The sequence below is a fragment of the Halichoerus grypus genome, chromosome 6 (assembly GCF_964656455.1).
Source record: "Halichoerus grypus chromosome 6, mHalGry1.hap1.1, whole genome shotgun sequence".
Taxonomy (NCBI): Eukaryota; Metazoa; Chordata; class Mammalia; order Carnivora; family Phocidae; genus Halichoerus; species Halichoerus grypus.
In genome coordinates this window covers 110,757,765-110,775,802 of record NC_135717.1, presented here as the reverse complement: position 1 = coordinate 110,775,802, position 18,038 = coordinate 110,757,765, and the positions used below count along the sequence as shown (strand labels likewise).

Below are 18,038 nucleotides of genomic sequence, written 5' to 3'. Positions count from 1 at the left end.
TTATTTTGTTGTCTAATTCTGTGGCTAGAATTTCCAGTACTATGTTGAATAAAAGTAGTAAGAGTAGACACCCTTGTCATGTTCCTGATTTTAGAGGAAAACCTCTGTTTTTCCCCATTGAGTATGATTTTGGCTGTGGGTTTTCCTTTCCTCTTTCTTTTTTTTAAGATTTTATTTATTTATTTGAGCGAGCACACAAACGGGGGAGGGGCAGAGGGAGAGAGACAAGCAGACTCCCCACTGAATGGGGAGCCCAAGATGAGGCTCGATCCCAGGACCCTGAAATCATGACCTGAGCTGAAGTCAGATGCTTGACCAACTGAGCCACCCAGATACCCCAGCTGTGGGTTTTTCATATAAGGCCTTTATTATGTTGAGGTATGTTTTCTCTAAACCTACTTTGTTAAGTGTTTTTATCATGAATGGATGTTTTCCTTTGTCAAATGCTTTTTTTCTGCATCTATTCAAATGATCATATGGTTTTTATCCTTACTGATGTGATGTATCACATTGATTGATTTGCGAATATTGAACCATCCTTGCATCACAGGAAAAAATCCTGCTTAATCATGGTGAATGATTTTTTTTTTTTTTAATGTATTGTTGGATTCAGATTGCTAGTATTTTGTTGAGGATTTTTGCATCTATGTTCATCAGAGATACAGGCCTGTGGTTCTATTTTTGTGTGGTATCTCTATCTGGTATTGATATCAGGATGATACTGGCCTCATAGAATGAATTTGGAAATTTTCCTTCTGCTTCTATTTTTTGGGATAGTTTGAGGAGAATAGATATTAACTCTTTAAATATTTGTAATTCACCCGTGAAGCCATCTGGTCCTGGACTTCTGTTTGTTGGGAGTTTTTTGATTACTGATTCAATTTCATTCCTGGTAATCAGTCTATTCAGTTTCTATTTCTTCCTGCTTCAGTTTTGATAGGTTATATGTTTTTTAGGAATTCATTTCTTTAAGGTTGTCCAATTTGTTGGCATATAACTTTTTATAATCTCTTAAAACTGTATTTCTGTGGTGTTGGTGTTTCATTTGTGACATTTGTGACTTTATTTGGATCCTCTTTTGTGATGAGTCTGACTAGAGGCTTATCCATTTTGTTTTTTCAAAGAACTAGCTCCTGGTTTTATTGATCTATTTTTTTTTTAATTTCTATATTTGTGCTCTAATCTTTATTTCCTTCCTTCTGCTGGTTTTGGGTTTTGTTTCTTTTTCTAGCTCCTTTACGTGTAAGCTTAGGTTGTTCATTTGACATTTTTCTTCTTACAGTAGGCCTGTATTGCTATAGACTTCCTTATTAGAACCACTTTTGCTGCATCCCAAAGATTTTGGACCATTGTTTTCATTTTCATTGGGAGAAATGATATTTTAAATTGTAAATGTATTTATGGGGATAAAAGGATAGGTTATTACTGAGAGCTGCTTTAGCAAATTTGGAACATAAGATCACAGTAGCTGTGAGAGCTCTTGATCTGATATTAACATCTCTGTTGAGCAGGGGTGGTGGCGTATCCATGGAACAGAATTATAGTCCTAGTGAAGGACCTATACAATATTCTATACATACACCTACTTAAATCTGTTGTCTGGGACATTTCTGGATTTAGGCCTGTTTTGAAGTAATTACTAAAAGCCACCCCCCTTTTGCTCAGAAGTCTCCTGGTTTAGTTAATGAATTAGTCACTTATTTATACAGATTTAGGGTATTGGAACTTACCTAATGGCTAGACGTACCTCTATTCACATGTAGGGAATTCAGGCCCACTTGATTGAACAGACTTGGCCAGGATACATCTATTGGCCATTGTAAATTTTTCTTAGCTAGAAATGCCCAGTTAAGTACGTTTTGACTTGAAGAAACTAAGACCCTGTTATTTTCCTTATATATAACTTTTCACCTTAAATTCTTATGATTATATGTGCTTAAGAATACATGGCCCCTGTTGCCTAAGCACAGTATCTGGTACAAAGTGGGCATCCAATAGTTAATGAAAGATAGAATGAATAGTGATTAAAGTAATACTTTTTTTTCAGAATGCATGACATCGTAATAGACCCAAAAAATAGATGATTCAAAATGATTTCTGAAATTGTACAAAATGGACACTTGTGGCCTTGAAATTTAAAATCAAAACAGAGCTATACAAAGAAATTTGTCCTGATAACATGCTTTTACCTCTGAATCTGAAGTCATTAGATGTGTAATTATCTAGATGTATAATTATCTACATGTGGGTGTGGCATGCTCATTATGAGGGGATTCTAATAAGAGCACGGACACAGAGGATGTTTGTTGATAATATAGGGTATTGAATCAATTATATGGAACAGCATAGGATAAACTTTGTAATTTTAAATGGTTAAAGGAGATATTCATTAAGAAAATTGTGGGTAAGAGGGTATGGATACTGAAGGAAAATACTAAATTTTGTAAATGCATCAGATTGTGAAGACTGCTTAATGATGGGCAACTTTGATACCTGTGCTATGGAAATATGGAGTAGGAGGAGGAAAGGAGAACAAGAGGAATGTTTATTGAAAAAATTTTGGAATAGCTACACGCAGTTTTAGTGATAATGGCATCCTCAGAAGAGTTTTTGTTACCTGTATTTCACATAAAAATCAATATAATCACTGTTTGGAAGATACTGTGACATAACCTGGAGATTACTGAAGTTGTCCGTGGGAGTTTTAAAGCCACAGTTCATCAAGGGCAAAACAGATCTTTTGACTTCATAGAAAGTAAATCGGCTTCTCAGACTGCTTGAAACAGTAGCCCAATGTATGCATGTATCCCTTTCTAGGTTCTTAGTCCCACTAGGACAGCCAATTTCAATTGAAGATTAGTTTATAGATCTAGTCAGCTGGTTGTGTTGAGCTCTCATTCACAAGGAGATGGACCACAGTGGGGTTAGGAAAGAGGGAAGCATTCCAAATGTAGATGGATAGGAGGAAAAATTTAGAGTCTCTCTTTTGAGGTGGTTTGGGTTTTGTATATATTTTCTTTCCTCTTCAGAGGTCAAATTTCAGGTGATTTATAAATTACCTTTTTCATTAAAAGAATGTGTGTAATTTAAGAAACAAAAACGAGGATGGGGATAAAGAGGCAGACCAAGAAACACTCTTAACTATAGAGAAAAAACTGATGATTACTAGAGGGGAGGTGGGTTGGGGGGATGAGTGAAACCGGTGATGGGGATTAAGGAGAGCACTTGTGGTGAGCATAGTACACTGTATATTAACTAACTGGAATTTTAAATAAAAAGTTAAAGAATGTTCAGATAAGGATACAGGAAAGTCAGCAGACTTTCTGCATATATATATATTAGTGAAAAGCCGTGATCACAACCATATTTGCAGATATAAACCTGCAGATATAAGCCACGCGAAAGGAAACTGAGCAAGAATGACAGGCTCTCCTTTTTTTGCCTGGGACTTTCTTAGTTGTGATGTTAAGACTCATGTCCCTGGAAACCCTGTAGTCCTAGGCAAATTGGGACAGTTGGGCACACCTTATAGAGCTGGTCAAATTTAGTTCAACTTGTTTTATCTCCACAACTGAATTCTATTTCCCAAAATTGCTCTGAAGAGGTAAGAGGAATGCTGTCTCCAAGTAAGTGTCCACGGATGTTTCCAACTGAGGAAGGAGCCGTTGAGATTTTGCACATTCTGTCCTCATTTTTAAGAAGGTATTAACTGCATTTATTCAAACACACACAGGATATTGGTAATGTTCTTGGTGATAGTGATTTAGGAAAAAGACAAGAAAATGTGATTTAGACTTGAAGTATAATTGTGAACCACTTAAGAGTTCAAAGTCACAAAAAAGTTTTTGTGTGTTGGCTCCAGATAGGGGAAATAGCTGAATGCTTCAACACTGAGCAAATGGATTATATACATCATTTAGAGAGAGGATTATCTACCATTTAACCATCTTGCACAAAGTAAACCTTTGTAGTGTCTTAAACTTTTTCTTTACTTTCAACAATTTAACAAAATGTCTACGTACAGTGATAGAGAAATGTGTGATTTAATTCACTAGAGTGCTGTACAAATAGTGTAGTGATCTCTTATTCAAAGTGATTTCAAGGGGCACCTAGGTGGCTCAGTCAATTGTTTGCCTTCAGCTCAGGTCATGATCCCAGGGTCCTGGGATCGAGCCCTGCATCAGGCTCCCTGCTCAGCGTGGAGTCTGCTCCCTCTGCCCTTCCCCCTCCCCCTTCCCCTGCTCATGCTCTCTCTCTCAAATAAATAAACAAAATCTTAAAAAAAAAGTGATTTCAACATTAAAACCGGAAAGAACAGAATTGTGTATAACGTATCTAATGAAATGAGTTTGTGTTAAATGATCAGAGATGTTCAACTATTTTCTATACCAGAGCTTTTATCTTTAAAGAATTTGGGTGACAGTATTTGACTAAAATGGCATTTACGTATAATTAAACTACCAAAGTAATTGTCATCTAGAGGAGTTACTTTCTTCAACAGACTTACTTTGATATTCAGTGACATATTTAATAAACCTTGAAAATATTTACTAGGTCAGAGTCTTCTATACTCCATTGGGTTCACAAAGGTTTGACTTTATAATATTCACCTTCTTACAGATTTAATAGGGTAAATTTAAGGAGCACCATGTGATCATCAGGAATTAGCCCTGTTTATTAAAATAGGGGCATTTATCAACTAAAACCCTCACTTGCATTACACTGACGTAATATCATTGCTTTCACTGATGTTATAAGTCCTAGGGGTGTAACACACAGCATGGTGAATAGTTGACATGGTGATTATTTTATGTTTGAAAATTGTTTAGAGTAGATCTGAAAAGTTCTCATCACAAGAAAAAATTATAACTGTGGTGATGGATGTTAACTTAATGTGATCATTTCACAATATCTACATATATCAAATCATTGTATATCTAAAACTAATATGTCCGTTATCTCAAAAATGGCAAAAATGATAAAAATGAAGATAGCCTCTAAGCATATCATATATGTACATTTGCTGAAGCTCTATATACAAATTATTTCAAAATAGTTGGTCAGTTAATGATGACAGTAACTTCATGATTTGCATGAAGTGTATTTTGCCTAGAATTTTCTTAATATTTAAACAATAGAATGTATATCATTTCTTCTCTACCTTTTTTTGATATATGTCTGTGAATTACTGTTTTGTGAGACCTGTAAAGAAACATAAACCTGATATGCCAGAAGAACAAACACTTAAAGAATAAAAGATTCAATACATTTTAATTAGATCAATAAAAATTCTAAAATGCAGCACTCTCCATAGCAAGAAGGGGAAGATAATGTTCAAGCATTTGTGTGAAATAACACCTCTCACTAGATTATGTGTATATGTGTTAGCCTATTCAAGACCCTGAAGATAGCTACTTAACTTTTTTACTCAACATTTCTCTAACTGTGGAATGATTTTGTTCTTTAGAGCAAATGCCCTCTACACTCCTCCCCCAACAGCACCTGGTAAATACTAATTAAATACGCTAGGGCATTGTGACCAAGGGTGCTCCGTGCCTCAACATGGTTGCAGGTATTGAGACAAAAAGTAGATAGACCCATTTCTAGAGTTGAGAAACTTCCTTGTAACTAGTAATAGAGCTAGAACTAAAACCAGGGTCTCTTGACTACATAACAGTTCTCTGAGGCCATGGTCAAGTGACCAGAGCAGGGCAATGTCATGAAACACATTAGGGTTCTGAAAGAAATTTTTGTACCAAGAGCTAATTAGAAGGGCTTAGAGTGGAATGCTGAAATTCCCTAAGGTAGATACAATGGTTAGAGCTAAAGCCAATAAACTTATAAATGTATTCATGAAGAAGTAGCAAACATGGTACCCTACCATCATGGAAATCTAATATGGGGTGGTAGTTTGGGGATGAGAGAAGCACATTGTACATGCCAATTAGAAAAGCCTCTGAGTAATGAAATGGGCCTTGTCATCTGCCTGCTTCACGATTCCATTTAATTGAATAGTTATACCATAAACCTTTAAATATCCAAATATAGTAGAAGGTATATATATTGAATATGAGCACATAGATGATGGTCAGCACATACAGTAGGAAATGCATACAATTAAATAGGATACCTTTAATTACTTCATGATACCATTTTAGTATAAAAGCAAAATATCAATCTGAGTTTTTGGGGGAGAGGTGTGTGTGAAGAATTAAGCTGAACCCTCTGTTTTTGTAATTTTTGCCTCTAAAAGAATAAGGTTTTATTATTTTTAAGTTTTCATTTAAATTCCAGTTAACATACAGTGTAATATTAGTTTCAGGTGTACAATATAGTGATTCAACACTTCCATACAACACCCGGTGCTCATTATAGCAAGTGTGCTCGTTAATCCCCCCCACTCACCTCCCCTCTGGTAACCATCAGTTTATTCTCTATAGTTAAGAGTTTGTTTCTTGGTTTGCCTCTCCCCCTACCCCCCACTTTGTTTCTTAAATTTCACATTTGAGTGAAATCATACGGTATTTGTATCTGATTGATTTATTTCACTTAGCCTAATACTCTAGCTCCATCCATGTCATTGTAAATGGCAAGATTTCATTCTTTTGTGTGGCTGAGTTATATTCCGTTGTAGATATATATGCCACATCTTATAGAAACGTTATAGGTGCAGTATCTGGTTCCTTCTGAAACTCAATATTTTTAAGACTATATATTTCGTAGCTGATACTAAAATATCCGGATTGTCATTGATAGTCAACATCTTTGGGGCAATGAGTAGAGAAATTAGCTATGTAGATACTTCATAGTACTTAAGCTTTTTTCTCTGTGGTGTAACTGGGAATGCATGGTTTCCTGTGACATAGAAGTCTTCACAACTGTTCATTTTTCAATCAGCAATAATCGCGCCTCAGATAAACTTCATTGGCTACGATACTGCCACTGTGCAAAGCTCACAACTGTTCATTTTCAAGGCGGGGGGAGAGCCTTTGTGCATACCTTTGAGGTGTATTATTTACTTTGTAATTTGACTTAGAAAAACATCCACTTTTAAACTCACTGAATCAGAGGATAACTCTGTAGTTACAAGTATGGGTATACTTTATTTTCCCTGGGAGATAAGTATTTTTTTTTAAGTTACATGGAAAATATCAGTTCAGCTACAAATTTCCACAGCTCCCATTTTCAAGTGAGCAATACTGCAGTGTTAACAGACCTGTTGAAATTGCCAACCATTTGATTGTCCCTGTTTTAACGTACTCTCAACCCCACAAGATGCCCACTTTTGCCAAAAAGGGCTACTGCCAGAGCTGAAGGCACCACCGTTGGTAGACTGTTGTAAACATTTGTGGCCGTGCAGCTAAAGCAACAGAAAAGGTGCTGGAATGTGTATTGAAGTCCATGCTGACCCTACAGTGTCCGCATTTCCAGAGATGCTTTGGGCTCTGGTTGTGGTTGTACTCCACGTAGCAAAACAGCAGCAACCATGTATATTATTCAGTTATATTGAAACCGCCTTGGCTGCTAGTACTTCCAGCAAATTCTAAGCTTCAGAAGGTCAGGGTCCATGTCTTCCTTAGCTCTCTGGGTTGCTAGCCAACAAAGCAGGGTGTAGATGCTGAACATTTATAAAAAGATGAGACAAGTAGTAACTCCTCAAGCAATTGCTATCTTGGTTTGGGTAGTGGTCCGGGAGATGGTGATTCAGGTTTCAGAAACTTTAAGCTGACGTATAGTTGACAAAGTGTACAACAGTGATTCGAGTGATTTGACAACTCTACATGTTATGCTATGCTCACTACAAGCTTAGCTACCATTTGTCACCATACAATGCTCTTACAACACCGTTCACTGTATTCCCTATGCAGTACCCTTCATCCCCATGACTTATTCCATAACTGGGAACTTGTATCTCCCACTCTCTTTCACCCATTTTGCCCATTCCCCACCCCCTCCCCTCTGGCAACCACCAGTTTGTGCTCTGTATTTACGAGTCTATTAATGCTTTGTTTTGCCTTTTAGATTACATGTATAAGTGAAGTCATATGGTATTTGTCTTTTTTGGTCTGACTTATTTCACTTAGCATTATAGTCTAGGTTCCTCCATGTTGTCACAAATGGCAAGATATTGTTCTTATGGCTGAGTAATATTCTGTTACGTATATACCGTGTCTTAACCATTCATCTATCAGTGGACACTTAGATTACTTCCATATCTTGGCTAGTGTAAATAATGCTGTTGTAATAAACATAAGGGTGCATATATCTTTTTGAATTAGGGTTTTCTTTGGGTAAATACCCAGTAGTGGAATTACTGGATCATATGGTATTCCTATTTTTATTGTTTGAGGAACCTTTATACTGTTTTCCACAGTGATTGCAGCCACTTTACATTCCCATCCATGGTGCACAGAGGTTCCTTTTTCTCCACATCCTCACCAACACTTATTTCTTGTCTTTTTGATATCTTATGGTTTTGGTTTGCATTTCCCTGGTCAGTGATGTTGAGCAAATTTTCATGTGTCTGTTGGCAATGTGTATGTCATCTTTGGAAAGATGTCTATTCAGGTCCTCTGCCTTATTTTAATCATATTGTTTTTAAGTTCTTTATATATTTTTGATACTGATCCCCATTGAATATATCATTTGCAAACGTCTTATTTAGTAGGTTGCCTTTTAATTTTGATGATGGTATCCTTGGTTGTGCAAAAGCTTTTTATTTTGGTGTATTCCTCGTAGTTTAGTTTTGCTTTTTTCCCCTTGCCTGAGGGGACTTACCAAGAAAGATGTTACTGAGGTCATTGTCAAAGAGACTACTGCCTATCTTTGGAAAAAATTTTCATTGCATGGGTGGCCCGGGTCCTGAGGGGATTATATCTCTGAAGGAGTGCAAGACCCTGAGGCATTGGATGTGGAAGAAACCACTACTGCAGAGGAACCTTTATGATGGCTACAAGTAGAGGAGATGAATCTAGTGAATTAGCACCTTAACGAGGAATCACAAACTGAGCCCATGGAGAGGGCCTCATAGAATTGCTTTTTTCAGTCTTGGAGAATTAAAGACCAGGTTGTGACCTGTGACCTCTTCTAGGGTTCCTTATGTGATTTTTGGATGAATCTGTTTCCATGGATTCCAGTAGTGCTAACCATTAAAAATTATAAGCATACTCAGAATTGGAAATATGTAGCCATTGTGGAAAATATTAGGTAAAACTACCGAAAAATAGGTAAAACTTATATATTTTTATGGAGAATAATGGTTGTGTAAATTATGGATTGTGACACAGAATGAAGTGAAATTCCTGCTGAAGCATCTATTTTCCAAGCTCTCAGTGTTCAGGTTTCTTGAGAACTTTGTTAAAATGCAGATTGATTCACTGGTCCAGGGTGGGGCCTGCAATTCTGCGTTTCTAATCAGCTCTAGGGTATGCTGCTGATCTCAGTAGTAGGTTTAAAGGATACTGGTTCTCAAGCTCAGGTTCACGTTGGAATCATTAAAAAATACCGGGGAAATTTAAAAGATACTGATGCCTGCATCTCAACCCTAGAGATTCTGATCTAATTTGTAAGGGATGTGGCCTGCGCGTCTGGATTTGTGAAAAGGCCCATAGGAGATTCCAGCATGCGGCTGAATCAGAGAATTGATGTTCTAGGACTGGTTTCAATTTATGTTTGAGAAGAAATAATTCATTTAGGCATCTAGTCCTACACTTTTTAAATAAAACACTTTCAGTATAATTTTATTAGCAGTTATTACATCAAAATTTACATTTACAACATCTAAAGGACTGTCTTAGAAGAGCATATGTAATAAGACTTTAACACTAAGAAGATAGAACATATTCTCATTATAGCACAGCACAATATTAATTAAGTACAATTCTATTAAGAACTAGAAGTAAACTCCGGTGCTGCTTAACATTCTACAATGCAGATAATCCTACATTTTTTTCCTTGCAGGTTGCAGCAATCTACAAGGACTCAAGTATTGGAAATCTTATCAACATAGTAATTGTAAAATTAGTTGTAATTCATAATGAACAGGTAAGAAACAGGCCTGAAGTTAGTAATCTTAATTGTAGTAGGCTTCTAGTAACAATATACATAGATCACAAAATTGTTATTGGAAATGAGATATTCCTAAAATTTACATTTAAAAACTTGATTTGAAAAGGAGTGAGATTAACTTTTTATATTGTGATGGAAACAAAAAGAAAGGAAGTAATAAAAACAACTTAAAAACTTAAGGCTTAAAAACAATGAGGTATTCCTTTTATAATCCTGTCATTGAAGGATTTAAAATACAGTTTTTTAGAAGTTTTTTGATCCTCAGTATTGGATGGTTACATTGAAAAGTTCTCACTAGATTCCCTTTTGACCATGTCTTAAGTATTGCTAAAATATTCCTGAATAAATACGAGGGAGAAATGCCACTTCACTTGCCTCTGAAAATGCTATTTAATAAATTGCAAGGATGCTGACAAGCTTGGAGAGAAAAGGGGCGAGGGATGTTTTAATGTAATATTGAATTGCTCATTTTTTTGCGTAGGAAGGACCAGTCATCAGTTACAATGCAGCTACCACATTGCGTAACTTCTGTCTATGGCAACAAACTCAGAATGTTCTTGATGATGCTCACCCTTCTCACCATGACACTGCTGTTCTTATCACTAGGTACAGTTTTAGAAATAACCCTTCCAACTGCAGTTGTTTACTCTTTCTCTCCTGCATGATCACTGATACTTCTTGTTACCTTAATTCTTTATCAATAATACACAGAAGTGTTCTATGAGAACTTGTATTGCAAAAGATACTATTGTATGAAAACATTATTCTTGCAGACCAGAATGCTAGTTGATTCCTTAGGAAATTAGCAATGTTAGGTTGTTGAGTAATGGATTGACCAAAACAAAATAATTTCCTTATTTAGGGACAGAATTATGAAAAATAATTGCAAATAAACATAGTTGTGGAACTGAATATAGGTTATGTTCATTCCCCACTTGATATTTTAATTGCTTGGAAAGAAGAGCTTTTGAATTTAATTGGTTGTCTACTTTTTGGACTTCTTGTACTTTAAAAAAAAAATCTGTGTTTTGATGTTCAATACATGTCTTAATTACTAGACTACATTTATGAGGGTGTTTCTCAACCTGCTTAAGGAAAACAACTTCTGCTATTATAAAATGATTGTCCATTTTACAAGCACCACTATATATTGTTAATTCATGCCTTTGCTTCAGCAACACTGATGGCTACCAGGATATTTAGATTTTAGGATTGGTTGGTTGACAAAAGGAAATAATTCTTCCACTTAAGGGACAGACTCCAAAATCTCTGCTTTCTAGAACTCTGAAATGAAACACTTAGTCCATATAAAATAGCTGTAAAATTTTAGAACTAAAGCAAAATTGACTTAATTTTATACACCATATTATATCATCAGTCCATGGTTCTTCCCTGGATTGTAATTAGAGGCCAAGCAACAAAGATTGGAGATAATGAATTATAAAATGGGAGGTAGACAAAGGAGGCTAGAAGAGGGAGACCATAAGAAATGACAAGAGAACTGTCAAATTGAATGCGTAGAGACTAAGTAATGCAGAAGAAAAAAGTAAGCAATTTGGTAATATCTGAGAACATTATCTGTGGTGAAGAATAATAGCTGAAGCTCATAATGATGTTGGAACATCTAGAAAAGCATAAACTATATTACACATAGAGCATAAATAAAGGCAGAAGTGAAAAATACACTTAGAAAGTTTATCATTGAACGTGGTTAAAGCTTCAGCTCTTTTCAGCAGTCACTTTTATATAGCACGCATTGCTTATTGGTATATACAAATGGTGTATTATCCTAGGTTCAAATTATTGAGAGCTTAATAAGATCTGGATTTGGAAGTGAGTTTGTGGTAATAGTCACATCATAGTTCAAGCTTCTTTATTTTTGTTTTGACTTGTAAAAATATTTTCTGAAATGCTTCAAACTTTTTTGTTTTAAGGGAAGACATTTGTGGAGCTAGAGAGAAATGTGACACATTGGGTAAGTTACTTTGCAAATTAAATATAACTTATAGAGATGCCTGGGTGGCACAAGTTGGTTAAGCATCTGACTCTTGGTTTCGGCTCAGGTTGTGATCTCAGGGTCGTGAGATAGAGCCTTGCAACCAGCTCCGCGGTCAGCATGGAGTCTCTCAAAACTTTCTCTGCCCCTCCCCCCAGCTTGTGTGTTCTCTCTCTCTCTCAAATAAAAAAATCTTTAATAAATATATAATTTACTGAATTGTTTAAAATGTTTATTTTCCTTTTACATCATAATCATTTTGATTGTCTTGATTAATGATTGTCATTATTAGCTTCTGCCTCAATACATTTTAAAGAATAAGAACTGATATTGTGCCAATTACTATATACATATAAAATATACGCAAATTTAAAGCAAAATAATAAAAAATAATAAAATGAATAGCCATAAATCCACCACCAGATTTAAGAGCCAAAACTTAATACATTCATATGGCCTTTGCTAAGTCCTTATTCTATCCCAAGAGGTAGCCAATACCATGAATTTTATATGTTCCAGTTCCTTTCATCCATATTGAAAAATAATCCTATATATCTATATGTTCATAAAAGAAACTGGTTTTGCTTCTTTTTGAGCATTGTAGTTGTAGTTCATGGATTTTCACTCCTGTATAATTCATCCTCAGTTTACATATTTACACACTATTAGTGGATATTTGGACCAATTCCAGGTTTTCATAATGAACTTCACTTTAAAATCTAGGGTATATTCCTACAATTGAAATTGTTATTAAATTTGCTGATGTTCAACTTTGGTATATCTTAAAGTGGTTGTACCAATTTACATCTTTATCAATAATGTATAAACATTCCTTTTGATTATGTCCTCAACACAATGTACCTTCAGATTTATCATTTTTGCCAATCTAAATGTAATATATTTCATTATAGTAGTAATTTTCAGTTCTATGATTATTGAGTTTGAACATCTTTTCATATCTACTGGCCATTTATATTTCCTTTACTCTGAGGAATGAAAGAAATATGACCTATTTTTCCACTGTGGTGTTTGTCATTTTCTTACTTTTTTTTTTTTTTTTTGAATTAAAAATTTTTTTCCAGGGGTGCCTGGGTGGCTCAGTCGCCTGGGCGTCTGCCTTTGGCTCAGGTCATGATCCCAGGGTCCTGGTATCGAGCCCCGCATTGGGCTCCCTGCTCAGCGGGAAGCCTGCTTCTCTCTCTCCCACTCCCCCTGCTTGTGTTCCCTCTCTCACTGTGTCTCTCTCTGTCAAATAAATAAATAAAATCTTTAAAAAAAATAAAATAAATTCAATTAGCCAACTTATAATTCATCATTAGTTTCAGATGTAGTGCTCAATAATTTATCAGCTGCGTATACACATCCAGTGCTCATCACATCACGTGCCCTCTCCTTAATGCCCATCACCCAATTACCCCATTCCCCACCCAACTCCCCTCCAGTAACCCTCAGTTTGTTTCCTATACTTAAGAGTCTCCCATGGTTTTTCTCCCTCTCTGATGGCTTCCCATTAGTTAGGCTTTGTTTTAAAGTCTATTTTGTCTCATAAGTATTGCTACCCTAGCTTTTTTTCCCCCCACTTCCAATTGCATGGAGTATGTTTTTACATCTCTTCACTTTCAGTCTGTGTGTCTTTAGGTCTGAAGTGTCTTTTGTAGGCAGCAAATAGATAGGTTTTATTTGTTATCCAGTCAGTCACCTGATGCCTTTGGAGCACTTAATCTATTTACATTTAAGGTAATTATCGATAGGTATGTACTTATTGCCATTTTGTTAACTTTTTTTAGTTGTTTTGTAGTTCTCTGTTCCTTTCTTGCTCTCTTCACTTGTGATTTGATGACTTTCAATGTTATACTTGGATTCCTTTCTCTTTTTTGTATGTATATCTATTATAGGTTTTTGGTTTGTGGTTACTATGAGTTTTGTATATAACACCCTACATATATAGCAGTATTTTAAGTTTGTTTCTTAAATTCAAGGACATTCTAAACTCACTACATTTTACTCCCACATACTCCATGTTTATGTATTTGATGTCATTTTTTTAATCTTTCATTTTGTGTATCCCTTAACTAAAGATAAAGTTGATTTTACTACTTTTGTCTTTTAATCCTCAGAGCAGCTTTATAAGTGATTGCTCTACTACTTTGTAAGGCCAGTTTAGTGGTGATGAACTTTTTTGTTCTGGGAAACTTTCTTTCTCCTTCAATTCTAAATGATAACCTTGTTTGGTATAGGGTGTTCTTTGTTGTAAGTTTTTTTTTTCCCTTTCAGCACTTTGACTATATCATGCTATTCCTTTCTGGACTGCAAAGTTTTTGCTGAAAAGTCAGCTGTTAATTTAATGGATGTCCCCTTGTATGTTAAGTAGTTTGTCTTTTGCTGTTCTTAAGATTCTTTAACTTTACACATTTTAATTATTATGTGTTTGGGTGTAGACTTCTTTGGGCTCATCTTGTTTGAGCCTATATGCTTCATGGACCTGGATGTGTTTCCTTCCTCAGGTTAGGGAAGTTTTCTGCTATTTCTTCAAATAAGTTTTCTGCCTTTTCTCTTTCTAGGACCCCAAAATGCATATGTTAGTACACTTGATGTTGTCTTAGAGGCCCCTTAACCTATCCTCAGTTTTTAAGTTCTGTTTTCTTTTGCTGTTCAGCTTGGATGATTTTCACTACTGTGTCTTCCAGATTTCTGATTAATTCTTCATCCTCTAATATGTTGATTCCCTTTACTGTATTTTTCATTTCAGTTATTCTTCAGTTTTGACAGGTGCCTTGGTATATTTTTTTATCTGTTGAAGTTCTGAGTTCATCTACTCTGAAGTCTGGTGACCATTACTTTGAACTCTTTATCTGGTAGGTTGCTTATCTCCATTTCATTTGGTTCTTTTTCTGAGGTTTTGTCTTGTTCTCTTGCTTAGAAAATATTTCTGTCTCTTCATTTTGTCTGACTTTCTGTGTTTGTGTATTAGGTAGGTCAGCTGCATCTGCTGGTGTTAAAGGTATTGTCCTTTTGTAGAAGGCATCCTGTGTGTCCCAGAAGTATAGTCCCTCTGGTCACTAGAACTAGGTGCCCTGGTGGTGTCCTTTGTGTGAAGTGCATGCACTCTACTGTTTAGTCTACAACTGCTGTGGGTGCACCAGTGGGTGAGGCTGGCCTGTAGTCTGATGGTTATAATGCCTGGCTCTCCATGCCATGGGCACACTAGTGGGTGGGCTGGCCCCTGATATGGCTGACTGATAGGACTGGTTGCTGTTGTGTGCTGGTCAGTATGGTTAGAACCCAGTGTGATTGGTTCCAACTGTTGTAGTTGTGCTGTTGGACAGGGCTAGCATCCTACACTAGGCTGAAGGACAGCTAGGAAATATTGCCCCCCAAAGCTTGTGTTCCTGGAGAAAGTTCCTACAGATTCCTGCCCCTTTGGCACATGCCCTAAAGTTAGTAAACAAAATCTCCTTCATGTATGGCCCAGGTGCTTTTCAAACTGCTGCCTCTGTGTTGGGTCTTAGAGTGAGTGAGATTGTGTGTGGGTCCTTTCAGAGCAGAGTCTCCATTTTCTATTACCCTCTAGCTCTCCTGGAGTCCTGCTGATTTTCACAGCCAGACAAGGAGGCTCATCTTCCTGGTGCCTATCTTCCAGGTGGGAGGGAGTGCCTGATGTGGTGCTTGAAACCAACCCTAACTCCTCCGGAAGGAACCCTGTACCTGTGATATTCCTCCTGCTTGTGGGTTGCCTTCCTAGGAATTTGGTTCCCAGTAAGCCTGTTATCAGTGCCCCTTCTACTCTTCTCAATGTGGCTTTTTCTTAATATCTTTAGCTTTGGAATTGCTGTTCCAATAGTCTTCAGTTTGTTCTTAGGGAGTTCCTCTGTATGTAGCTGCAGGCTTGATGTGTCTGTGGGAGGAAATGAGCTCAGGTTCCTCCTACTCCTTCAGTTCCCCCTTGCCCAGGCATGTGCTTTCTTTTCTTAAATGGTTTTATTTTTGCAGACATTGATACGAGTATTTACTTAAAATAACAAATTCCTTTTATAGATTTTCTAATGTTATACCAATCTCGATGAGGAATTTTTTTTTAACTGTTAGATTCCATTCCATGGATGTATTTTCAGGAATGAAGTGACCTTTTATCATATTTGTCTAATTTTGATACCAGGTTTTATTCACCTTTTAGAACTGGTCAGGGTATACTATTTTTTTTATTCTCTGGAAGATTTTATAGAATATTTTAATGATCTATATCTTGAAGTTTAGGTGATCCCACCTAGTGAACCATCTGTTTCATGGGTTTTGTTTTGTTTTATGGGGTTTTTGGGGAAAAATTTTTAACTAATTTCTCCAGTGGTAATCAGACTATATTTTTTATCTTCTTGAATGTATTTAAAAAGCACTACTTACTAGATATTTCACTGTTATTAGTAAAATTTATTAGCTTAAATTTTCATAACATTTTTATTTTTTACTGAAATATAACTGACAATGTTACATTAGTTTCAGGTGTATAACATACTGATTTGACAATTCTATACATTACTCAATGCTCATCACAATAAGTGTAGTCACTGTCACCTTAAGATGTTATTACAATATGATTGACTGTATTCCCTATGCTGTGTACTTACCATCTCTGTGACTTATTTTATAACTGAGAGTTTGTACCTCTCGATCCCCCTTCATCTGTTTCACCCATCCCCTCATCTACCTCCCTTCTGGCAACTTCCAGTTTGTTCTCTGTACTGAAGAGTATTTTGTTTTTCAGATTCCACATATTAGTGAAATCCTATCATATTTCTCTTTCTCTGACTTATTTTACTTAGCATAATACACTCTAGGTTTATCCATATTGTTGCAAATGGCAAGATTTTATTTTTTATGGCCGAGTAATATTCCATTGTATATATACACCACAGCTTCTTTATCCACTCACCTTTCAACAGATACGAGTTGCTTCCATATCTTGGCTATTTTGTAAATAATGCTGCAGTAAACATAAGGGTATGTATATCTTTTTGGATTAGTGTTTTTGTTTTCTTTGGGTAAATACCCAGTAATGGAAATCACTAGGTCATGCGGTATTTCTATTAATTTTTGGAGCACCCTCCATATTGTTTTCCACAGTGGTTGTACCAGTTTACCTTTCCACTAACAGTGCATGAATGTTCCCTTTTCTTCACATTCTTGCTAACTCCTATTATTTCTTGTATTTTTGATACCAGCCATTTTGACTGAGGTGTGAGGTGATACTTCATTATGGTTTTGATTTGCATTTCTCTGACGATTAGTGATGTTGAGCATGTTTTCATGTGTCTGTTGGCCATCTGTACGTCTTCTTTGGAAAAATGTCTATTCAGGTCCTCTGCCCATTTTTTAATTGGATTGTTTTTTGAGTTCTTTATATATTTTTGATGTTAATTCCTGTTGGATATATCATTTGCAAATATTCTTATTCAGTAGGTTGCCTTTTCATTTTGCTAATGGAGTCCTTTGCTGTGCAAAAGCTTTTTATTTTGGTGTAATCCCAATAGTTACTTTTGCTTTTGTTTCCCATGCCTCAGGAGACATGTCCATAAACATGTTGCTAAGGCTGATATCTAAGAGATTATTGCCTGTGTTTTCATTTAGGAGTTTTATGGTTTCAAATCTCACATTTAGGTCCTTAATCCATTTTGAACTTATTTTTGTGTATGATGTAAGGACGTGGTCAGTTTCATTCTTTTGCATGTAGCTTTCCAGTTTTTTTTTTTTTAAGATTTTATTTATTTATTCATGAGAGACAGAGAGAGAGTGAGAAGCAGGCTACCAAGGAGCAGGGAGCCCAATGTGGGACTCGATCCCTGAGCCGAAGGCAGACGCTTAACCATCTGAGCCACCCAGGCACCCTAGCTTTCCAGTTTTCTTAGCACCATTACTGAAGAGACTATCTTTTTTTTTTTTTTAATTTTTTTTATTGTTATGTTAATCCCCATACATTACA

At 36.0% G+C, this 18,038-nt stretch overlaps 1 protein-coding gene and 1 pseudogene across 1 annotated transcript in view; one reads left to right on the top strand and one right to left on the bottom strand.

Moving 5' to 3' along the window:
* ADAMTS20 (ADAM metallopeptidase with thrombospondin type 1 motif 20) overlaps positions 1-18,038 on the top strand; it is a 166,944-nt gene that overhangs the window by 33,969 nt on the left and 114,937 nt on the right. Inside the window, exons 5-7 of the mRNA XM_036065623.2 lie at positions 9,961-10,044; positions 10,550-10,674; positions 12,003-12,043. Coding sequence (XP_035921516.2) covers positions 9,961-10,044; positions 10,550-10,674; positions 12,003-12,043 — 250 coding nt within the window. The remainder of the gene's footprint in view (positions 1-9,960; positions 10,045-10,549; positions 10,675-12,002; positions 12,044-18,038) is intronic.
* On the bottom strand, positions 6,880-6,954 carry LOC118518677 (U4 spliceosomal RNA; annotated as a pseudogene).